Genomic DNA, 22,427 nt, shown 5'->3' with positions numbered 1-22,427 from the left:
ATGGTGAAAGAGGCTCAATGTTTTTATCCATTTTAAGAGTTTTAAGAGTAGCGCAATATGTTTAATTTTGCGGGCTGCAAAAGTAGGGTGGTGGGGAGGTTGGCAGGGGTCACTCTGTAGATCTGCCCCCGGTTATGTTACTCCTTCGACAATGAAAACTTCGCAGAATGTTGTTATTAATGCAATCTCACTGGTAAAGTGCGCCTATTGTTGCTGCTCGCTGAGCTATGCTACTTCTTAGTGTACTTCCTATTTAGCTAGCTAGCACAGTAGTTGACACTCTTCACCAGCTGCCGTAGATGTCTATGCCTGGTGCTGTAAAAGGTAGGCCTTTATCTGTCATGGCTTAACATGCATGCCTAATTGATAGTTCTGGGAATTAGGGATATTTTCTAATGACAGCTGGAATAAAGTAGACTGGATTGATGGTTGTCATCTTCACTAACAATATCTCGGTGAGAGCATACAGTTGCCCGAGCATAGTGCACTGACAGCTGACTGTTAAATGTTGTTTAATTACTGCAACAGATTTTATTCTATGGTACATACTATCAGTGCTATTTAATACAAAATCTTCTTGCAAAAACTAACCAATTTCACAAGTATATACCTTTTTTCCAAGTTCAACATGTATATATTTATTTGTTTATCATACCTATAGAGACATTCAACAATTTTATCCATGAGATTTTCTGGTATTTTAGTTCTTGACCATTGTTGCATGATGTCCAAATATGTGAACAGTCGGTTTTTGCAGGAAAAAAAAATCACAGATACAGAAAGGTATTTTTTTAATCATGTCCAATTGACACACACATATAAGCCATAATGTGGACAATGTAGACAAATTATGTAGACTTTCTATAAATATATGCCTGGATATTTATTATGTGCCGTATACTAAAACAGAAGAATCAGCTCAAAGAGGGCAATGAACATATACAGTATATGTATTACAAAACAGAAGGATTAGAAACAAAGATTATATTATGCAATACGTCACCACTTCCAGTTATATATTGATTTGTTAAATAACATGTAATAATATCAATAATTTGCTTAAAGATTAGAGAAAGGATAATGATCCCTTTTACCATACATTCCCTTGTAAGTCTGATTCAGTTGAAATAAAAAGAGTTTGCAGTTACATTTTGGTTATAATAGTAGTATAATTTTAACATATGAGTATCCAGTACCTTGAGGAAGTTATACGGTAAGTGTGAAAATTAATCTGTATTCCATTTATATTTATAATTGACCCTTAAATATTTCCATTACTCACTCCGCATAAAAGCATTATTATTGCATACATAAGCCTGTGATAATGGTATGAACTCTCACTGGAATCCAGGCTTTACTTACAGCTGCATGTACTGATAAAACAAGGTGGTTCCTACAGTTAGCCAAAAGAAAACAGGCAGAAACAGACAGCATTCTGCACCGTTAGTACTGGTGGTAGTGATGGTGGTGGTGGTATTGGTGGTGGCGATGGTGGTGGTGGTGGTGGTAGATGTAGCATTTGTACTCTCACTGGAATCCAGGCTTTACTTACAGCAGCATGTACTGATAAAACAAGGTGGTTCCTACAGTTAGCCAAAAGAAAACAGGCAGAAACAGACAGCATTCTGCACCGTTAGTATTGGTGGTGGCAATGGTGGTGGTGGTATTGGTGGTGGCGATGGTGGTGGTGGTGGTGGTGATGGTAGATGTAGCATTTGTGCTTTGTGGAACTGTAGCATTCAACGATCTGAAGCAGGTGCCAACATTTCCCGCTGCATCCACCACCACCAGTTCCACCTGTGGGAAACAGCAAGATGCGCTGTAGAACGCCCAAGTGACGTTCACACCTTTGTCCAGCACAGTGCTGGTGCTGAGGGTGCCGTTTCCTTGCCGTATGGTCACACTATGGATGCCTGATCCATTTCCATCAGTCACGTTAGCAGAGAGGTCCCAAGAGGAGAGCATACAGTTTGCCCAAGCAGTTAGCATTGACGCTAACTACCTTACACACTGGAGGGGTAATGTCTGTTACCTTAAAGAAGTAGAAAGACACCATGATGAGCTATATAGAGGTGCATATTAAATTGGCCTGAAATCATGTACATAACAACTAGCCTTCTATTTGATTGGTTCCAAATGGATAAAAGTTTACATCTTACATCAATCTTACATCAACACAATTGTTGCCAAAAGCAAGTAAAATGAAAATGCTCATTGTGTTGATTTAATTAATGTTAAACCAATGTGCACAAAAAATTTTAAAAGCTGTTTTTTTCAGCATAAATGACATTGAGAAATGACCCTCTCTTTGACAGCACACTGGAATATTAAATCAAATGCAAACAGTTACCGGAGCAACAACAGAAAGCCGCAACACTGCATAGTTGGAATCAGCTCCCCCAGGGGCTTCAGCTTCGATAGTCAAAGTGACGTCACTTCCTGAGGGGGTGTTTCTAGGAGCAGCCAGAGTTACTGTGCCATTTGCGCTGCCTCCACGCGCAAGAGTCAGAGATGAGGGAACATTGGTCATTACGAAACTGCGATCATTACTGACTCTGATATTAAAGACTCCTTCAGAGCCATTGGTTGCCACTGTGAAGGTCAGAGTGAAGTTTTTTCCTGGTACCAGTGTTCCATCAGCCTGCGTCTGAGGGTAAATACCATGACAGTTTAGTTGGACAGATGACTTTTGAGTTATACTGCTGTATTTCAAAACGGATGCTTTAAAAATGCCCACGTGATACTTATTTTCAGCAAGGCCTAATTGCTCTTGATAATTTTCTAAATGTGAATGGTCATTTTGAGCTCAATGAGTTTTGCAACTGGTGATTAATTGGTAGAGTAATTGATTTTCATGGAAAGTTAACGTTAAGCAGTATGAATAGAAGGTAATTACATATTGTGAGTACTCAGGACTAGTGCTGGGTGTCAGAATTCAATAGTTTTATGTTACTGACAGAATCCACTCTGTGTGGATACCGGTCATTTAATATCAAATTTCAACACATAGGTGATGTTTTTGGCATCTGTAAGGATGTTCCAAAATCTACACTGCTGATGCCATATGACATATATTTGTTAACTTCAGCATTTCTTAGTGTGCACTTTACCCATGTGCGATTTCTCACACTCATTTCTGGTTAAGGCCACACCCACATTTGCAATTTAAAAAATCTGTTGAAAAAAGGATTGCAAATGGCGTCCAAGTCAAGCTATCACTATTGGTATTGCAAACTTTAGAATGATACCCCGCCCTCAGGGATTAGGGCTGGAATAAATTATACACTTAATTTTTCTGTTTCAGTCATGAACAAGGACATCAGAATTTCTTTGGATTCAAGACAAATTATCAGAGGTAGAAAATACTTAAAATAACTGTACTTCATTACTATACTTGAGTATTATTTTGGAAGACTTGTACTTTTTCTTTCTTGTTCAAAAGTATTATCAAGTATTATTGCAATTGAATACTCATTTCTTTTCCTTAAATACACTTCCAAGAGAAAAAGAGACCCCCAGATGGTCTACATTTTTGCCCTATCCTTTGTTGTTAAAGTTGGACTAAATATCTGGATTGTCTGGAGGTCCTTGAGGCCATTGGCTTTCGTAAGGTAATAATTTTAGTAAGTTTATTAGTAAGTTTATTTTATGTAAACGTATGTTTTTATTTTTGTCCGATTTTCACAGTTTCAGTTTTTGAGTGTGACCTAAAGTTTGGTTTTAGATTCGGCCAAAAATTTTCATTTTTCTAAATCACTTAAGTTTTTTTTAAAAATGAAAACATCCAACCAAATTCACATGAAAGTAAAATGATACTGTCCACAACTATGCTATGCTGTCTTCGTGCAAGAACTAGTGACATACATTAGTCACTGCACTACACTTAACCAAACAAAGCAAAATGTTTTTACCGTTTTAGTTTATTCTGCACATTTTTACTACCTCCTCTCAAGCAAACTTTATAGTGTACTTTATAGTGTATATATATATATATATATATATATATATATATACATATATATATATATATATATATATATATATACACACACATTAAAACTACCTCGTTTTTACATGTATTGTTCATTTTATCAGCTTCACTTATCATATAGGAGCACTTTGTAGCTCTACAATTACAGATTTTAGTCTGTCTGCTCTCTGCGAACTTTATCAGTTCCCTTTTATCCTGTTAGTCAATGCTAACAACCCCCACAGGTATTATTTGGGTGGTAGATCATTCTCAGCACTGCAGTAACACTGATGTGGTGGTGGTGTGTTAGTGTGTGTTGCGCTGGTACAAGTAGATCAGACACAGCAGCACTGTTGGAGGTTTTAAACACCTCAGTGTCACTACTGGACTGAGAATAGTCCGCCAACCAAAAATATCCAGCTAACAGTGTCCTGTGGGCAGCATCCTGTGGCCGCTAATAAAGGACCAGAGAATGACCAACACAAACTGCAGCAACAGATGAGCTACTGTCTCTGACTTTACATATACAAAGTGGACCAACAAGGCAGGCATGTCTAATAGGAATGGACCGCTAGTGGACACATTGTTTAAAACTCTAGCAGCACTGCTCAGTCTGATCCACTCGTACCAGCACAACACACACTAACACACCACCACCACGTCAGTGTTACAGACGGACAGATGGACTACAGTCTGTAATTGTAGAACTACGAAGTGCACCTGTTTGGTAAGTGGAGCTGATAAAATGGACAACGAGTGTAGAAACAACTGAATAAGAATTTTTAATTGAATAAGATTTTGACACATCCCCAAATTTATGCTCACGTACAGTTTCTCTGTACTGTTTACATCTCTGCATATTATACAAAACTATGCTAGACTAAAGTTCAGTAAAACTCACAGTGATTGTCACATTTGATGCTTGGAGTTGAGTTGAGGACTGTCTGTAAAAGAGGCCATTTGAAGCCTTAGAGAAAATGCTCTTTCCAGCTACCCGGACAACAAACTCTCCTGCTGGGATGCTGTTGATGGTTGCCATGAACAGGCCAAGAGCAACCTCTTTCAGAGTCCCATTATAGGAGTTGGAACTTGATGCCTCAACTAGAGCTACCTCTGTAGGCCTCACACTGTCCCCACCCACCATGGAGACCAGCAGAGTGATATTGCTATCTGAAAGGAGGTCAAAAGATGAATGAATACACAGGGAAGCAATTTAATAACAGTAAACTCATTATCGTTATGGATGAATGTTCACTTACTAGCTGCGGGCCTGCTGTTCAACACAGCATAGCTCGGATGAGGCCCATCAGAAAGTTCTACGAAGTCGAACAGAAAGTCAACCGCACTTTGACCTGGACAGTGAGTAATAACAAATGATGTGAGACCAGCAGCATTTGAAATCAACTGTCAAAATGAATAAAATGCAAGCGCAGCAGACTCCATATCACTCATTTGTCTGTGCACACCTGAGCAAGAAAGATACATGAAGTGTAATAATTTTACCAAGTACTTTGACGGTGTAGGGCTGTGTTGAGTTAATGCTGATGAGCCACAGTCCTGCCTGGTCAGAGATAGTTAAACGCACCGTGTAGAAGTTACCAACCATCTCAATCAGCCCCAAAGCCCCACTTGATTTGTCACTGGTCTGCGAGACTCCTAGTTTAAATATTAGCATGGTTATGAAAACTTAGCATAAGAAGTAATGTGAATAGAATGATGAACGGAACTGTAGAAGATTCTGAAACGACAGAGAAAGCTGTGTAGCATTAAACATTAAGTTATAATAAAATGAATGACCAGAATGCATTATATAAGTGGAAATCAAATTTCAAGGCAGATAATTTGGTTTAATAACTTTTTGTTCACAGAATTGAAATATTCTTGAAAACATATAAAATGTGATTTTGGTGAATAGTTTGTATTGTTATCATGGTAAGCCATTCCAAACTAGATCAGTGGTGTATAAGTAGCGAAGTATTAAAGGAGACAGTTGAAATAAGGGAAAATATTGTGAGGTGAAAGGTTATGGGTGTCCAAATGTCATATGTTACAGTGTTTAGAAGTTGTTCAATCAAAGCACCTGAAGGACTAGTGATGGTGTAATATGGAGAGTTGCCCGTGATGTAAATGGTCAGGTTTTGCAAAGTGGAGTCCACAAAGAATGAGAAGGTTTCTGCTTTTGCTGGGTTTCTTACAGCCTGGAAAACAGTGACCTGAGGAAACAGAAATGGTGATGTCATTCATAATTCAGTGGTCATGCTGAACAGGGGTGTGACTAAGTCTGAGCTATAAATGTTCTGGGCTCTAGCCCTGAATATTTTTTCACTAGCTTTGGATCCTTTTCTAACATTAAAATAAGAATAACCTATTATATGGATAATAGAGGCAGGCATTGGCCAAAAGTTGACCCCATCTCTGAGACACATTAGAATCAAAGAATTGAATGACTCTGCATCACTAGCTGGGAGATGCTGTTGGAGCTCTGCATTCAACAGCACTTCTTATTTGAACAGAAGCAAGAGATATGGAAGTGCTGGCCCACTGCTGACACTGGCAAAATACATGTGAACAATACATGTGAAGTGACCCCTCGTAAAACGTGCTTATTTGACCCACATGTATGTGTGATACAGCAGTATGTTGGCCTAGGTAATATTTCTTTTACCTGGAAAAAAAGGGCAATGCAATTCACTATGCTGCATTAATAGGAACACTACTAAATAATCAAATTTGCAATTTATTTCAAATTTGGTTTAAAATGATTCATGACTGACTTAAAATTTTGTTTATTGAACATTATATACTCTGCGGTGGACTGGCAACCTGCCCAGGGTGTTTTCTGCCTTCTGCCCAATGACCTCTAGGATAGGCTTCAGCTCCCCCCAACGAATCAGAAGGAAAAGAGGCTTAGAAAATGTGTGTGTGTGTGTGTGTGTGTGAACATTATATACTAAGTTAACATTCCATCACTTGGATTCGGACAATGTCATTATCATCATTTCATGGCGGTATATGGGCTGGATTAAAGTTAAGTCCAGGCCATCACTCATTTGCTCCAAAAAGCTCATTGATGTCACAGTGTGTAACTGCTTGCTACTCGTGACTAGCTCGCATTTAGCTTCATAATTAGCTTCGTATTAGCGAACCTCGCATTAGCTTCGTTTCTCATCTAATTGATGAACACTGCAGTGCAGAAGTGCATGGTTTCATAAAAGTAATGGTTTTTCAAATTACTTAACAATTTTATCAAATATTATTGAATATTTGTTGCAGCCCTACTTTCATCCACTATTAACTTATTATTGTTATGCTATCCACTACTTTGGGGTACTTGTTAAATTACCAGAGAAGAGCTGGAGGTGTCCACTATGATGCTGGTGGCCTGTGGCAGTGTTGCTTTAGTGACCTCAATGGCCTGACCCCCAGAGGCCTGAGCCAAATCCTGGTAGACCTCATTCAATGGGTTGGAGAGTCGGCTGGCGAATTGCTGTTGGCCATCTCGTTGCCCATCATTGCTCCGGCGGCGCCGAGCACTCAGAGCATTGGTCAGCATGAAGGTCACCTTCACGTCAGGAGAGGACTTATTTATCGGACGAGTTATCACAAAGACTAGTCTAGGGTCGGTCAGAAAAGTCACATTACAATTAATCACGTTTTTCAACATGAAAATGGATTCACATGTATCACATTGTTTCAAATGTGACGTAAAGTGTGCAAAAACCACACATTAGAAAAGATAAATAATATGTTAGGTTTTATTTTTACAATATGTTAAATTTAGCAAGTAAACACAAATAGTGCACTAAAATTTGCAGAATAATACCAGAACTCAGTTTGTTCCCTGTAACTTGCTAACTTGCTTTCATTTAGGAAATCAACAAAATGTAATTTGACCAGGGGTGTTCAAACTTCTGCATATGACTGTATAAATATATGGAGATTCTTATATACTCACTACTGATTTTGTTCTCTCAATCAAAGCCAGCACAGTGCTCTTCAACCATGTGTCTTTCGCATCAGCGTCCGTGAAAACAAAAATCTCAGTCTGTGGTGGTGAGCCAGTGAGGGCCAGCTGGGATGCAATGCAGGAAGAATTCAAACATAAATATATTTATTTATTTGTAGTATTTTTTGGCATGGGCAGCTTAAAGGGGTTTTCAGCATGAAAAAATAAATAAATAAAAATATAAAACTTAATGACAAAGATATGACAACTTGGTGATCATTAACCAAATAAAAAAAAATCTAAATGATCCAAGTGCTAAAGGCTTAAAAGCTAAACTCAAATTCTCCTCTGTGGGTATTTCAGACCACTCTGTGATTGACAGTGGGGTTGATATGGCAACATGAACAACCCCACGGCACCAGGCTATTTGCTTTTTAAAGAGTTTGCTTTCTAGAAGAGGCCGGGCCTCAAATCTGTGAGATATTAGTTTAGAGGGGTAAAGTTATGTAATAGGAGTGGTAAGTGTTACTGGTCATGAATTATAAATAAGGGGGACTTTTAGGCATGACACTCAAAGTGCTAGCTAGCTCTCTCACTGGGAGTCAGTCAGACACAACGAAAGAGATTGGTTTGTGTCAGATCCAACAGAGGAAACACAAAGGTGGGAACCTCTTGATTGAAATGACCAAAACTATTCTTTATTAACGCAAGAGCCCATAACTAAAAGCATAAACAGGTTAATAAGTTGACAAACGCTTTAAGAGATCAATACATTCATCTCACACATTTCAAAGTATTTCATGTGAATTGACACTGTTGTGACATTCCCATTAACAACATGATATATAAGGAATGAAATTTTCCACTTGAAACTTTAGGAAAGATGATGTTAGTACTGGTTTTTGGAGAAATTGTATAACTGTATAAATTTGTCTTCATATAGTTAGGATGAGTGCTTTCTCACTACGTTGTAAACCTTCCTGTAATCTTTCAGGTTTGTGTCTTTTATAGACATTTCATCCATTTTTACACACATGGAATACAAAATATTTGTCAGTACAAGTGATAAAAAAAGCAAATTGCCAAAATCTGTAATTGAAACAACACCAGTGTAGACAATTACTGAACTATACCTGGAGGCCAGAGAGGCACATTTCAGGTCTGTCTCCTCCACCCTCGGCTGTGAGTGCATTGATTTTGCTTTTAAACACATCTGGGTCAGTTGTTCTTGTCAGTGGGCCAAAGTCTGAGGGAATAAAAAAGAAGATGGAAAAAATATGCATTATTTTCACCATTATCTCTATTTGCAGTCTATCTAACCAGGCTATTTCTTTATATTAATCATTTCAAGTCCAAAACTAAGTTTAGATAGCTGGTGAATCAATGCATTTTCACTTGAAAAATATGCATCTAATATTTAGCTATTGGAGCTAATGCTTTCTTTTAGAATCCCTGTAGGTCAAGGTATTAACCAGGGCTGTGTTTCACTGAAGCATCTGAACACAAAGATGCTTAAATGGTAGAGAGAGAACATCACACTGAGCACTCTCTCTACAGTTAAGATGATCTTATCACTAAGAAACCCAAGAAACTGGGCCCAGCTAAGTGTGTGGTGCTAATTCCGAAGTACTAGGTCATTATTTTGGGAAACATGATGGTGAGTTTCAATGCTGTCTAACAAGATGATCCTAAAATGCCCAACAGGTGCTGGGTGTGAATTCAGTAAATGTGAGATATAAACTCCACAGTATCTAATGACTTTAGATAAAAAGTAGCAGGTAGTTGCATAGGATAAAAAAGGTTGTACACAAAGTACAAAGAGTCTTATATAGTATGTGCCTGTTATTACCTACAAATGAACCTACAAAACTCAATCTGGGTTGTAATAGAAGCCAATCGTTGTCTAACCTTTTTGTTGAAATTTCATGTACTGTCCCAACTTTTTTGGAAAGGTTTGTTTATACATGTACATTACATTGAAACAGTGTATATTTGTACTTACCAGTGTTTATCAGTTTGCCTACCTTACTCCAAATATTTATGAGCTATTTATGTCTTGGTACCTACCATGAGTTTACCTATAACAGTTACACAGTGCTTTGGAGTTTATGCTACACAGGGCCAGCTCTGCCTATGAAGTCACATAAGGCCCCGTCAGGAAGCCCCCAACAACTTCTGAAATATTACTGTATTCGTGTCTTGCAGGTAGTGGAGCATGTCTCTTAATGGCTAATAATTTAACGCAAGAATGACGATAAATTGATGTGGATCAAATTTTAACACATTTTAGCATCATTCATAATTCCTGCATGTTTAACTGCCCATTTCTTTGACAGACTGCTCTTAAGCCCCGCCTGATTTTCTGGCCCTCCAATAACTGCTCAGCAATCATTTCTATCTGCCATTTGCTCAATCAAGTCTTTAGTTCAGCCAGCATGCCACATTTCAAATGTGAAACTTCAGATATATAAATATGAGTCTGATAAAATGTGGCTGACCACCACAGAGCAGGTACTGTTTGGGTGGTGATTCATTCTTAGCACTGCAGTTGCGCTGATGTGGTGGTGGTGTGTTAGTGTATGTTGCGCTGGTACAAGCGGATCAGACACAGCAGTGCTGCTGGAGTTTTTAAAGACTGTGTCCATTCACTGTCCACACCTACCTTAGATGTTAGTCATCCTCCAGTCCTACATCAGTGGTCATAGGACACTGCCCATGGGACCCTGTTGGCTGGATATTTTTGACAATTCTTAGTCCAGCAGTGATACTGAGGTGTTTAAAAACTCCAGCAGCACTGCTGTGTCTGATCCACTAATACCAGCGCAACACACACTAGCACACCACAAACAATACAGTGCTGAGAATAATACCTGCTCTGTGGTGGTCCTGAGGGGTATCTGACCACTGAAGAACAAGGTGAAAGGGGGCTAACAAAGTATGCAGAGGAACAGATGGACTACAATCTGTAACTATAGAACTATGAAGTGCTCCTATATGGTACGTGGAGCTGATAAAATTGACAATGAGTGTAGAAACAAGCAGGTGATTTTAATGAAGTGGCCAGTCGATGTATGAAGTGAGTAAAATGTTAGCTGGATCAGCAAGACATACTGTGTTGGGACGCAGGCCCCTGCATCGAGAATGCTGAGAAGGTTATCTGTAATTTAAACTGTAACATATTAGATCCCCAAAGAGCATTCAATCATCAACAGCACTCAAATTAGCCAGTTGTAAATTTCCATAATTTAGACAGTTTGTGGTAGTCATTATCAGTTAGCCTTTAATTTCACAGTAAATCAATTAGCAAGATGGGACTGTAAAAGTAAAGCATACCTATTCTAGCTACACAGCATGCAACATAAACTTGCATGCTGTGTGCGCTGCTTAAGGAATCAGAAGTATCTCACCTGGGTCATTAAAAGGTACCAGGATGTATTCTGAGGGTTGATTTGCTTTGCCTGCCTTACTGTCGATGATGGATGAAGTAACTCTCCTGACCTCAGCAATGTCATCAGACATGCTGCCCGTCGTGTCAATAACGAAACACAGCACTGAAGTCTGGGTCAGTCCCATCAATCTGAGTGACAAGCATCAGAAAACAGGCTGAAAATTCAGAATGAAATTTAGAGGTGCTCAAGACAAAATAGTGGAAATTTCACTAGATGTTCATATCAAACAAAAAAAAAAAAAAACATGTTTCTTCATTTTGTCAATTTTCATTTTTCTGCATTTGAGCAGCAGGTGTCCTTTGTTGTCTGAAAATTTCAAGGTGAAGGGACCAGTAGAAATGCTCCAAAATCACTTACAATAAATCCTCTTTACAATAACTTACATTTAAAGTCAAGAATATTCCCGTGTAAAGTTACTATTTTGGAGACACTTTTTTTGTAAACAGTGACAATATGCTTTATGTGTTTTATGTTTTAAGGTGTAATTCTCTCATTAGGGATAACTCCTTCGTAAGACCAGCACAAAGCTATTGTGATTGGCAGGCCAAAAAAATGACGCAAATTGTAGGCTAGTCCATCCTGTGGTTAAAACTACACAGTTTATTCCTTTACCAACAACAGCATGCTAGGCTCTTGTGGAATCTGGCCATCAGGCACAATGGACAATCTTTAGCAAGTACACTTAGTTGCCAGTTAATCAGGTACCTAATATTATATTGTGCCTTCTTTGGCCTTCATAACAGCATGAATTCACCTAAACCCTATAATATGTTGGATGCACTGTGCAATAATGTAGTGGAAATAACTGCATTCTGCATTTGCTGCTAATTGGATGGGAGCACAGTCTTGTTGTGAGTAGCCTTTTATGCCAAAGATGCTCAGTAGAGTTGAGATTGAGAGACTGTGCAGGCCACCGAACTAACTAAATCAAAAGGCGTTCAGACAGTGGAGCATATTGTGCAAAAAATCTGCATCTGTATAGCCCCGCATTCACAGTCTGGTTCTATATTATCTTCCCTCTTTTTTGACTGGTTACATCATGAAAAGTGACACATAAAGAGTGAAGCCTTTCCACTTAAGCTTAACATTTTCCAATGTTCCTGCAGTAGGATATTATGCCATTTTAGGCAAATACACTCTGCCATGTGAACACAGCCCAACGCTCAACATGACTCCCGCCATTCAATAAAAAAAAAAAAAAGATTCATTGCTAGTAGAACCTTGAAAAGGTTGTATTTGAAAAGCCCAGAACTGAAGCTAGAACAGCCATTCCTAGGCCCAATCCCATTTCTTCTTTTTATCCCTACCCCTCGTTTTCGAGTGTCACCCTAACCCCTTGGAACTGAGTTACAAGGGGTAGTGGTTGAAATCTTGCCCTACAAAATGGGACAACCCTCAAATAAAAAAAAAAAAAATAAATAAATTGCTTCATTATCAGGCTACTAGCGGTGCTCTGTAGGTGACCTGGCCTATCAGTGATAGTAGAGAAGGGGGGGTATAAGACAATTATTTATTATCGCCCACTGCTAATTCTTTGGTGATCTGAAGTTGAAGTCAGCTATTCACCAGGTTTTTGTTCGAATTTTCCCGTTCCACCTTAAATTGTGCAGCAGTTACATTCTGGCGCTTCAGGCGTCAATACTGCTGAACTATTTAAGGTGGAATGAGAAAGTTAGCTAGCTAGATACCGAGACATTAGCATGCTATTATCGATTTTTGTGTGCTTGTTATGAAGAAAACGATCATAACACATTGAAACTGTAGATAATACAGTGGTTATCATAATTTTTTAACTGAGATTTAACTGAGAACTGAGATGGGTTTCTGTGGTAGCTCGTGCAGCCATCTTGCCGGTTTTTCTTTTTTTCTCATAACACTTTGTTTGGAGTGTGCCTCTGAAAAAACTCTGTTTGGAGGGCCATGTAGCCCTAACACTTCACCCTGCCCCTCTATCTCAACAAAAATTTGGACACTCTAACGCTAGATGTGAATACGCAAAACAGAGGGCTAAGGGCTAAGTGGTAGGGGCAAGGGGTGAAATGGGATTGGGCCCTAGTGTCACCTGTCATGCCATATTCATAGTCACGAAGGTCATTGTTTTGCTCACTTCAATGCTCAGTTGAACACTAACAGATGCTAGAAATGCTAGTCTGTCTGATTTAAACATGCTGATATGATGTAAATATGATGTCTATGATGTATGGCTTGGCATGAACAATGTGTGTGAAAGTGTGGGATGCACCTTGTGCCTGATAAACCAACAATTTTTTTTAATGTTAAATATTTTTTTTTGAACCACTTCTCTGTTACCTAAGAAACTCAGACTCCCCCACTGCTGTGCTGATGTCCTCCAGTAGCTCTCTGGTAGCAGCAATGGCTACCTCCACTGCCTTTGTATGTAGAAAGCCATGCTCTGAGTCTACAGTATCCTTACTTATGCCGCCTTTTGGCTCTCTAAGACTTGTCAAATCAAAAGATCCTCCATGGCTGCACTTTCCTTGAAATAAAATATAAATGTATTACAAAGAGGGAAAACACACGTAACAAGCTTTTGAAGATAGAAAGGGGCTATTTAGATGTCTGACCGTTTTTTTTCTGACACATTTAAAAATGCTGGAGTAAAATTGGTGGACATGTTTGTCACCAAGGCCCTGGTTTACTAAGATCTCACACAAAGAGTACTTGTTTGTGTGTGCAACAAGGTAGATTTCCATATGATATTTTGCTCATTTGAAAGATGCAACCATCTGTAGATCCTATTAGTAGATCAGCTACGACATTTTTGTTTGTGTTTTTGTTGTTATTTTCACACATGCAAGCTTTTAGTAAATCAGGGCCTAAGTCTTATTTTCATTGTGATACACTCTTAAAAAAGATGGTTCTTCAAAGGTTCTTTAGTAAAGGGAATGGTTCTGTTTAGACCCATGAGTTCTAAACAGAACCATTTCATGCTTAAATGATTCTTTGTATGGTGAGTTGGTTCTTCAGACTGACTGAATATGTGTTGTATGTGCTTCTATATAGAAACGTTTTTTAAATTGTTTCTATATAGCACCAGAAATGGTTCTTCTTTTGTTACAAGCTTGACATCATAACAAAAGAAGAACCTTTTTTGGTGCTATATAGAACCATATATTACACATTTTCCACAAATCTGAAGAGCCAATTCACTAGGGGAAAAAACTATTTAAGCAACTATTTACTCATGGTTCTAAACAGAGCCATTCCCTTTACTAAAGAACCTTTGAAGAACCATCTTTTATATAATTAAGCTTAACTGTGATTTTAGTTTTAAGGATCATATAGAAAAATTATCTTTAAGATGTGAGAAGCATTTTTTATTATTTTAATTTACAATTATAACTGTCTTTATTAATGTATGGGAAAGTATTGCATGCAGTACCTGCTGGTTTACTGGAGTTGAACATGTCAAAGTATCCTGAGGTCAGTTTCTGCTTTTTGAGGATCTCGTCCAAAATGTTTCCTGTGCAGTTTTTTCCAGTACAACTCCTGCATGTTGCTGAATCTGTTTTATAAAGAGAGATTTGTTTCACTTTCAGTATGCCACATGGCCTATGATAAAACCACCCTACACAAACCTACATAATGTTTAATATCTTGGGCTGATCTTCTGGATATGTTAACTGTAGATTATCCTACACATTATTTGCAATGGAGAATTCTAAATGTGTGGAATATAGTCTAAGGGCTTCATTTAAGTCTGGAAAACTGGTCCGTAGTTGTGACTGACAGGATTAAGCTGTTTTGAGCTACTAGGAACGCTTTTATACTCATCTGATTTATTATGATTTATTCTAATGTATTAAAAAATCTTTCATTTAAAGCCCACGCACAGTATTTCTCATCTTGTTTTAGTTTAATTGGTGGTATAGTGTAGTGGATAACACCCTTGCCCTCCACACTGAAGACTGAGGTTTGACTCCCTGCCTGGGAAAGCACCTTATACCAGTTGTTCCCAACCCTGCTCCTGGAGGACTCCATGTGCCCTGCACATTTTTGTGGCTTCCTGCCAAAATACACTCACCTCAGGAAAGGCTTGTTAATTAGCTGACTAGTTGGGTCAGGTGTGTCGGAAGCAGGGAAGACACTACAATGTGCAGGGCAGGGGGTCCTCCAGTACCAGGGTTGAGAAAGACTGCCCTATGCAATACTCCTAACGCTGTATTTCAGACATGGTCCGCCAAATTTCAGTCATTCCATAACTCAGTTTTGTAAAGTTTTAGTATTTTTATACAGCAAAATGTGAGAACACAGAACAGTAGTGTTTTCAGTCTCATTCTCAAACCTTGTTTGGATCTTGTCTCGGTTTCGGGGTGAGGTGAACTCGTAAATTGTTCACAAGTCACGGCCCAGACGAACGACCACAAAAGCTTCCGTGGATTTGAGCGATCAGATTGTTTTTTCTGACTAACCTGATGAGAAGGCTGTTTTGGCAACTGCCACATGCTGAATGTCTGGCTGAAGAGAGTAAAACTGAGGAGTTCAGGCTCAATTCAACAGGTTTAGATACATTTTCACTATGTTTAATCTCCAAGTGATTTACAAGTGATGGTGTAAATTGTTAGGTTGTAAAGCTTCATTCAAAAACATCCCTGAGCACGCAGCACAGATTTTTGTAAATAATCAACTATATTATTTATATTTAACATTACATTTGGTTAAATGTGTACTGTAATAAATTTTCATAAAAAAGCTGCAGTACCTCCATGGCCCACAGGAGGGCCACAGCCCTTGACTTTGGGTGATGATTCTAAATAAGTTTTAGAGAAGAAAGGCGAATAACCTTACAGTTACATTGCAGAGTTTGACTAAGACTATAGTATAATAACAATCAATAATGTTTTAGGCTATATATTAATATATTATTTAGTGCTATATTTTCTAAAATGCATTATACTGTAAATATATATATATATACAGCTATTAATGATCCGTTCACCTCTCAAGTGGCCAGGACCAACCGACCTGTAATTACTGAACATAAAGCCGTATCATAAAGTTTTCTTTGAATTTTGTTAGAATAGGCCTTTATCCTTGTACTTTCCAAAATTAGGGAAAGATCCTGCATAGATGTCTAGAAACATGTTTAATTTTAGTTTATTTTTGGCATTTAGCTCCATTCATCCCCATTTTTTGAGGACTCACTCCATGGCACCCTCTAGTGTTTTTCTTGAAGGTTTGCCAGCTATGTGGCTTCATATTGATAACAGTGATAACATATTTTTGTGGAGAGCTTTTGTTAAAGTGTTTAATCCTGTTAGCAAAGTGCTAATTTCCTATATTTTTCATTATATGTTAACAGTAAGCTACAGACTGACATTTGAAGCTTGTACGACCTTACGTGTAACATATTTTCACTTCAGCTATCCAGTCTGTCCTTAGTTATTTAAGGCATCCAAGCTTAAATTCTAACATTAACCCTTAAAAGTCTGTTAGTTCTCTGCTGATTGTTGAAAAAAAGGTGTTCTTATGTAGGATTCAAACTATGTACTTCCAAGATAAGGAGTGCACAGACTTTGGTGGGAGTAGGGACTGAGGTGTTCCAAAATGGCATTTTTTGGGGGCCCGTCTGGATAAGTAATGTTAATGATGTTAACGATGGTAAAATAATGGTCAATCTAAAAAAAAAGTTTTCTGTGGGGATTATTTATCTTCAAACACCCTTGTTGTATCCCTCCACCATGAATGGATTGAAGTAATTGATTAAAATACATTTTAGATCAAACCTTTATCTCACAACTATCATAAAACAATGTTTTACACATCAGGCTGAGAATTCGTAACCATTCCATGTTACTACTAAACTAAAGTTAGCAAACATTGCTAATTTAAAACATTTGTTCATTTGTTCATATTCATCAAAGCTGCATTACAGGATTCTTGAAACATTGAATATAATTGAATATACTTTATAAATCCTATATTTATCCAGGTATTAGACAGTGTTATGAAGTGTACTGTCTGTTTTTAAGTGCTATTTTATGTAGCTCAGTGATGTGTATGGTGAAGTATGTACACAGCTTACTTAAGTACAATACGAGACTGTTAGACAATGAATACTTCTACTGTTTCTTTTAATTATCTCAGTATTTGTAATGTTCTTTTCTTTCACTTCTTTCAGTTTTACAAAGATAAATAAAAAGGAATTCAGAGAAAACAGAATCAATTACAGCCAACTTCTTTGATTTCTTAATGCCAATTTGAAGCTATGTTCAGTGTCTGCCAAACTCTGCTATGGAAACCTGAATGCACAGTGAAGCGAGAACAATATTTAAACACTTTACTCAACCAATGATTATATTTATCTAATAAAGTGAAATTTATTGCTGTTATTATTATTATTATTATTATTATTATTATTATTATTTTTATTATTATTATCCAGAAACAGTCAGAAAACTAAGCACTCTCTGGTCTTTGCAGCCACTTTGTTAAAGATGCTGGCAATTCGGCTGTAAATATCAAAACTGTCTCAACAGTCTTACAGAACTGTGACTTAATGATCATTAATCAATATCAGATTTGAAAAAGAAATCAAATGGAGTTAAAGTAGAGACGTTATAAGGGTGGAGACCAGTCACTGGTTGAAATATGAATAGGAAAGCCAGAACAACTCAAAAAAATGTTTTTTATGTGTTATTTGAGCCAAATGAAGCTGAAGTTAGCAGCTTCTTCACCAGCTGCTCGTTCAACTTTTCCATTTAATAAAACATATATAAAAAAATTTCTAATACTATAAAGTCACCATATAATATGACATATATGACATATATTTATTGCCAATTAAAAATGATATACCCCCCCTTGCTGTGAAATTTATAAACAAATGACATTGCTGATTTACAGAATTTCATAAAATTACGAACACAATCAAACTGTGCTGCTCTCCAGCCAAAAAGGTTTTGTACAGTGGAATATAAAGCCTTTAGAGCTCAAAAAGGACACTATTCATTTTGAATCAAATTGGGGCAGTGCATGTTCAGGTTCATGTTCTGTATTGTTGTTGTCTGAAGGCTCATTCAGTATTTAGTTTGTGCCATCCTTGAAAATAAACTGCACTGTTGTGTTTGACAAAGGCTGTCAATCAAGAGGTGGTCATAATTGGCCATATGTTGAGGGTCCCACCCACACATCAAAGTGGAAAATGTCAACAAAAAAGTGGAAAGTACAAAAGACTTATGTTAATGCCATTTTTAGGAAACTTTTGGAATGCCACTGAATTGTCTAATATAGTTTGGTGAAATCTTTGTTTTTGATAGAAATTTAAAAAAGACACTGTGCCGGACCTTTAAAATTATAATAGTTGTGATCTCATTGGAGGAATTGCACATCCTATAGTTTTTGGCATGTCTTTGAAATACACAATCCAACAAATTGACACTGACTGACAGTCTCAATCAACCAGAAATTCCGTGTCTTCCCACATCCTGTATCTTGTTTGGTTTGACTCTGACTAAAACAATAGCACACACAATTGAAATCTAGATCCAGAGGAGTGTAACAAGAAGAAAAGCCCTGCATAAACACACCCATATACCCGCACCACAGAAACAGACTTGTGTTTTACCAGCAATGTTGTCAATTGGGCTGCTTGGATTGATCAGGTTGGAAAAAGGTCTTCTGTTTCCCAGTTCTATCCAGTTACTATGACTGTAGAAATCCTTTGTGACAGACATGTAGCGATGTGAGAAATAATGTGTTGAAGATGTTAAGATGTGAAAATATCATTTAACCCCTTAAATGCCCAGGGTGCTGCTCCTCAGAAATATAACTCAAACAGTATGATTTTTTTTTGTTTTGATTTTATTGTTTTGCAAGTAGTTACTTAAAAATAAGCCTTGAGATGTAATAAGCCTGGGATTGAAAGGGGTTAGATTGCTAATTTATCCTTAACACTTTATTACACACATTAGTAGAGCAATGATTTCAATATGTTCACTTTTCTTGCATAAAATGCATCTGAGAACTGAAATCAATCATTTTTTTTAAACAATAAATGTTCAGGTCCTTTTAGGGTATGTTGCCTTGAGGCAACATTGTGCAACAATTGAAAGAAATTATATTGAGTGTTATATAGTTTATATAGGACTTTTTATCTCAATATTTGGAATGAAACTGAGTACACTATTGTTGATCTTTAAATACAATAAATACAAAACATCCCAGAATAACAGAAAAAAGAAATAGTTCAATTACATGCTATTTCCTGAAAAATTACTAAAACTATGCTAAAACCTAAAAAAAGAGTAAGGTAATTTTAAAATTACAGTAATTGGTGTTCATTTTCAAAACAAAACTAATGGTACTAATGAAAACATACTGGATGCAGACTGCTACATGACAAAATTCACTGAAAGGTGCCTCTAGCCTTTAAAATTGAATACATGTTAAATAATTAAAATACTTTAGAGTTAGATCTGCAAAATGAACAAAAATATATGATTCTATATAAAAGATCATTTTAAATGAAAAACTAGATAGTGACCACTTCAACTGCATAAATGGCATCTCACCTGCTACTGGCTAAATCCATTTCACTGTCACACAATGTTGCTTAAACATTGCCCATTTTCCTCACTTCACAATGACATTATACATTTTTAATGAAGATGAGAAGCTTAATAGTGAAGAGAACAGTTTCAGGTCATCTCCCGAAGACCATTTTTAAACCTGTTTTGGGCTGGTGCTGCCTGTGAATGATGCATTTACTGTACCAGACAATCTCCCTTAGAAAATTCTGATACACATTAATTAGAGTGTCATTTTTTTTAATATTTAGTATCATAGAAATAATTGTTATTTTATGAAAAATTTCAGCAATTTTTCTAAGGGAGATTGTCTGGTACAGTAAATGCATCATTCACAGGCAGCACCAGCCCAAAACAGGTTTAAAAATGGTCTTTGGGAGATGACCTGAAACTGTTCCCTTCACTATTAAGCTTCTCATCTTCATTAAAAATGTATAATGTCATTGTGAAGTGAGGAAAATGGGCTTGTTGCCTTTAAGCAACATTAGGCAATACAGAGTTAAATTTAAACGGTAATAGATTTTATCTCAGTTTTCTACTGTAACCTGTTGCCATACCTGTAAAGTGTGCAGGACTTCACCGAGCTTTGCTCTGGCAGCTTCATAGCTCTGCTGCTTGACACTAGCCTTAACAATTCTCACTCCTGAGGTGATCAGATCCCGTCCACGCAAAAAGCTCTCATCATCAAAGTGGTATTTAGGATTCGAGACATGGTGTACGTCCACCCAGGCATTTCTTCCATTGATTTTCTCAATGCTCCTTTTGAAAGCTTTGGCTGAAGCAGCTGAGGAGCAAACTGCTGCCAGTGACTCTTCTGTCAGTATGTTTGGCTGTAATAAATAAAGTCATTTAGGCAGACATGCCATAAATTATATCTTATAATTTCATGAAATTACTTGAAATACCAGTAAGAAAAGTTTGATATCTTCTTTCTCACCGTCTCAAAATTCCTTCCCTTACGGAGAGCTTGTGATTTACAGAGATCGAATGTTGTCTCTAAAATTGCAACACGTGTTATGGCTTCGTGGGTCACGGACCTAAATGAGAAAAATTTAAAGGCCAGAGTCCAACTTTGGATGAGGAAGACCATCAGCAAGAAGCTGATAGATGTTCTGACCGGCAGACCCATGGTCACCATCAACCAATCTGTGAGGAGAGAAACATTGCATTGGTGTAATAAATAGTACCTTCGAAAAAGATAATACTTTAATTACTTATAGTACTAGAATGCCAGACTTTGCCTGCTAATGAGAAAATCATACCTTGAAGCGTTAGTCTTCAGATCACTGCTGTGGACTTCCCTGTTTAACCTTGTGCAACCTTATATAAACGAAGTCAAGGAGTGGCAGACAGGACAATGAAAACCGGCCCCCTGAGACATTTAGTTGTTTGAGGAAGGAAGTAGGTAGACCTCTTGAATGGTCTGGTCATTTAAAAACTAAATAACACTTTCTTTAACAAGTGTTCGGTAATTATTTTGAGTAACATAATGGTAAGTTCCAAGGTAAGTTCCACTGTCTAAATAACCTATACTGAAATTCCCAATATATTCTAGATATTAACTGGCTAAGTATGTAGTACAAACTCTACAGCACTGTGTAATTATTTTGGGTAAAATGTACAGGATTGTTTTCTGATGTAAAAAGATTCTGCATTAACAAAGTACGAAAAGTCTTACATAGTATGTACCTGTTTATCAAGAAACAAAACTGGATCTGGGCTATAAAAGAAAGCAAAAACTATTTTTGTGGTTTTATAATCTACCTCATACACTGCCTTTTTCTTTGTGCTGTCATTTTATACCATATAACTACCCAATACTTGCAGGTGTTTCTGATTTACTTTCCTGCTTAAATGTGTGACATTACAGTAAAAATTTCCTTTATCTGCATAATATCTAGAATATGTCAGTCATTTCAGTGTAATTTATCATCATTTTACCCAAAGTAGTTAAATAGCACTTTGAAGACTAAAGCCTGAACTTACTCAGTTAATATCTAGAACATGTTAGTCATTTGAGTGTAATTTAGTTGTACTGTTTTCATACTTATCATCAATTTACCCAAAATAGTTAAACAGCACTTTGAAAGATTGTACTTTACACTTATTCAGTTAATATCTAGAACCTGTTTGGCATTCAGTGTCATTTAGTTATACTGTTTTCGTACTTTTCACCATTTTATCCAAAATAGTTAAACATTTTGAAGATTGTACCCTACACTGTACTTATTCAGTTAATATCTAGAACCCATTTATCATTTCAGTGTAATTTAGTTATGCTAACTTGGAACATAATCATTTTACCCAAATAATTAAACAGAACTTTAAAAATTGTAACCTACACTTATTTAGTTAATATCTAGAAACTGTAAGTCCACTTCAGTGTAATTTATAATGTCCTGGTACTCATCATCATTTTACCCAAAAATAATTACACAGAACTTTGAAGATTGTACCCTATGCTTACTCAGTTAATATCTAGAACCTGTTAGTCAATTCAGTTTAATTTATTT

General features: G+C 37.1%; 1 protein-coding gene across 1 annotated transcript; it reads right to left on the bottom strand.

Moving 5' to 3' along the window:
• Positions 1-774: 774 nt before the first annotated feature.
• LOC118810849 (von Willebrand factor A domain-containing protein 7-like) lies at positions 775-21,235 on the bottom strand. The gene is given in 17 exon segments (XM_036574944.1): positions 775-1,971; positions 1,973-2,032; positions 2,351-2,647; positions 4,872-5,140; positions 5,230-5,322; positions 5,474-5,626; positions 6,051-6,183; positions 7,314-7,532; positions 7,926-8,042; positions 9,050-9,162; positions 11,324-11,493; positions 13,676-13,862; positions 14,769-14,891; positions 18,954-19,047; positions 20,472-20,744; positions 20,852-21,060; positions 21,177-21,235. Coding segments are annotated over 16 exon segments (2,925 nt in total). The 5' UTR covers positions 21,053-21,060; positions 21,177-21,235; the 3' UTR covers positions 775-1,548.
• Positions 21,236-22,427: the final 1,192 nt, after the last annotated feature.

The sequence above is a fragment of the Colossoma macropomum genome, unplaced genomic scaffold, assembly GCF_904425465.1.
Source record: "Colossoma macropomum unplaced genomic scaffold, Colossoma_macropomum, whole genome shotgun sequence".
In the NCBI taxonomy this organism is placed as follows: Eukaryota; Metazoa; Chordata; class Actinopteri; order Characiformes; family Serrasalmidae; genus Colossoma; species Colossoma macropomum.
The sequence above is the reverse complement of the archived record's forward strand: the minus strand, read 5'-3'. Positions and strand labels throughout refer to the sequence as shown.